Raw genomic sequence first — 1,488 nt, 5'->3', positions numbered from 1 at the left:
TGAAGTCCAATTTTAGTTTTGCAGTCAAAGTTATCATTAAAATAAGTTTTTGCTATATATACTAAGAGAATGATAGTTATACTGGCTGTACCAACACATATCACAAACAGTAAAGATGTGAGTGATATTCTTTCTCAAAATTTAAAGGGAAAATTACTAAGCACTTACTATCAACTGGAGTACCAATAGCATTGCAGATGATAAGCCCAAACTGTCCAGACCCATCATCAGTGCGCACAGCCAAGACACAGTGCTCTCCACTTGATGCCATTCCCATGAGGTACTTGATGTGCTTAATGAAATGCTGTTCAGGATAATGAGGCAGATCATCATTCAGTACATTACTACATTAAATAACATCTTTCTACCATTTTTCCTGCTTGGAATCTGTTTAAAAAAGTAAACTATGTGCATATCAATTCTCATACTACAGAACAGAGACCTATTTCCTCTTAATTTACCTCATTATTCCTGGTGTCCCAGAAGGTCACGCAAGTTTCAGTACGTTCAGGCTTAGTGTATGTATACACCACAGTATTGGCAAAGTAGCACCAGCGGTAATCAGGACGAATGTTAGCAAAGTAGATAAAGGAATCAACTGCTAAAGCTATACGAAGTGATCCTCCTTCCCATGAGCAAGCTGTTATCTCCTTTCCTGGCACCTTTAGGGTCCTCAAGTGCTGTAAAGTGACAGTGAAGTTAAATGGATAATGACTATTCCTGAAACCAATAATTATGAAAGAAATGCCAACAAAAGTCATGTTGTGAAGGAAGCTTCGAAACCCTCATAACTAAACAAGGGCAACATCTTTTTGGGTGTTCAATACTGAATTTAAAACATGGTTTAACAACAGTGCAAACATGGTTAACAACCTTGGAAGAAAAGTACAATAAAGCAAATACAGACTTTCTTACCTCACCAAATGGAGTATAAAACTGCACAACATTACAGTCTTTCTCTCCCATGCCTGACAGATGAAGGGTGCCTGCTACTGCTATCACATAGCCATTGTGATTCCACTGGCAGGCACACACACTCATTCCAGTGTCAATCAAAACAGGCACTGTGAGAGGGTGCATGAGAAAAGAAAGTAAATAATATGATAACTTATAAAAGAAAAACATATGAATCAACATAAATATCAATTTTCAGTAGTTGAAGCAATGCCTAAGTTTTCTTTTATCCATGTAAAGGTTGCCAAGTACATACTGTCATCACTCTCATTCCTCATGATCTGCATTCTGCCATTGTCATAACATATGGCTAGGGTGGGACAGTCAGGTTCTACATAGCCGTTTCGCCCATTATACCAAATTAGGCCGACTACCATTGCTCCGAGGCCCATGCTACCCAGGCACTGTATGTTCAATCGGCTCTAGGAAAATGAAATAGAAATAAAATAATGTCATTGAATATTTACATCTGCATCTTATCAGTTAATCAATTAATCAATCTATTAAGTAATCAATACCAAAAAAAATTATAAA

General features: G+C 37.2%; 1 protein-coding gene across 1 annotated transcript in view; it reads right to left on the bottom strand.

The window, feature by feature from the left end:
• Window positions 1-1,488, bottom strand: part of LOC119590650 (WD repeat-containing protein 35-like) — an 11,942-nt gene that overhangs the window by 6,007 nt on the left and 4,447 nt on the right. The window contains exons 6-9 of the mRNA XM_037939326.1: window positions 1,211-1,376; window positions 916-1,064; window positions 462-680; window positions 169-304 (exon numbers count right to left, since the gene is read on the bottom strand). Of these exons, the coding sequence (XP_037795254.1) occupies window positions 169-304; window positions 462-680; window positions 916-1,064; window positions 1,211-1,376 (670 nt within the window). The remainder of the gene's footprint in view (window positions 1-168; window positions 305-461; window positions 681-915; window positions 1,065-1,210; window positions 1,377-1,488) is intronic.

Source organism: Penaeus monodon, chromosome 27 (genome assembly GCF_015228065.2).
Source record: "Penaeus monodon isolate SGIC_2016 chromosome 27, NSTDA_Pmon_1, whole genome shotgun sequence".
NCBI lineage: Eukaryota > Metazoa > Arthropoda > Malacostraca > Decapoda > Penaeidae > Penaeus > Penaeus monodon.
The sequence above is the reverse complement of the archived record's forward strand: the minus strand, read 5'-3'. Positions and strand labels throughout refer to the sequence as shown.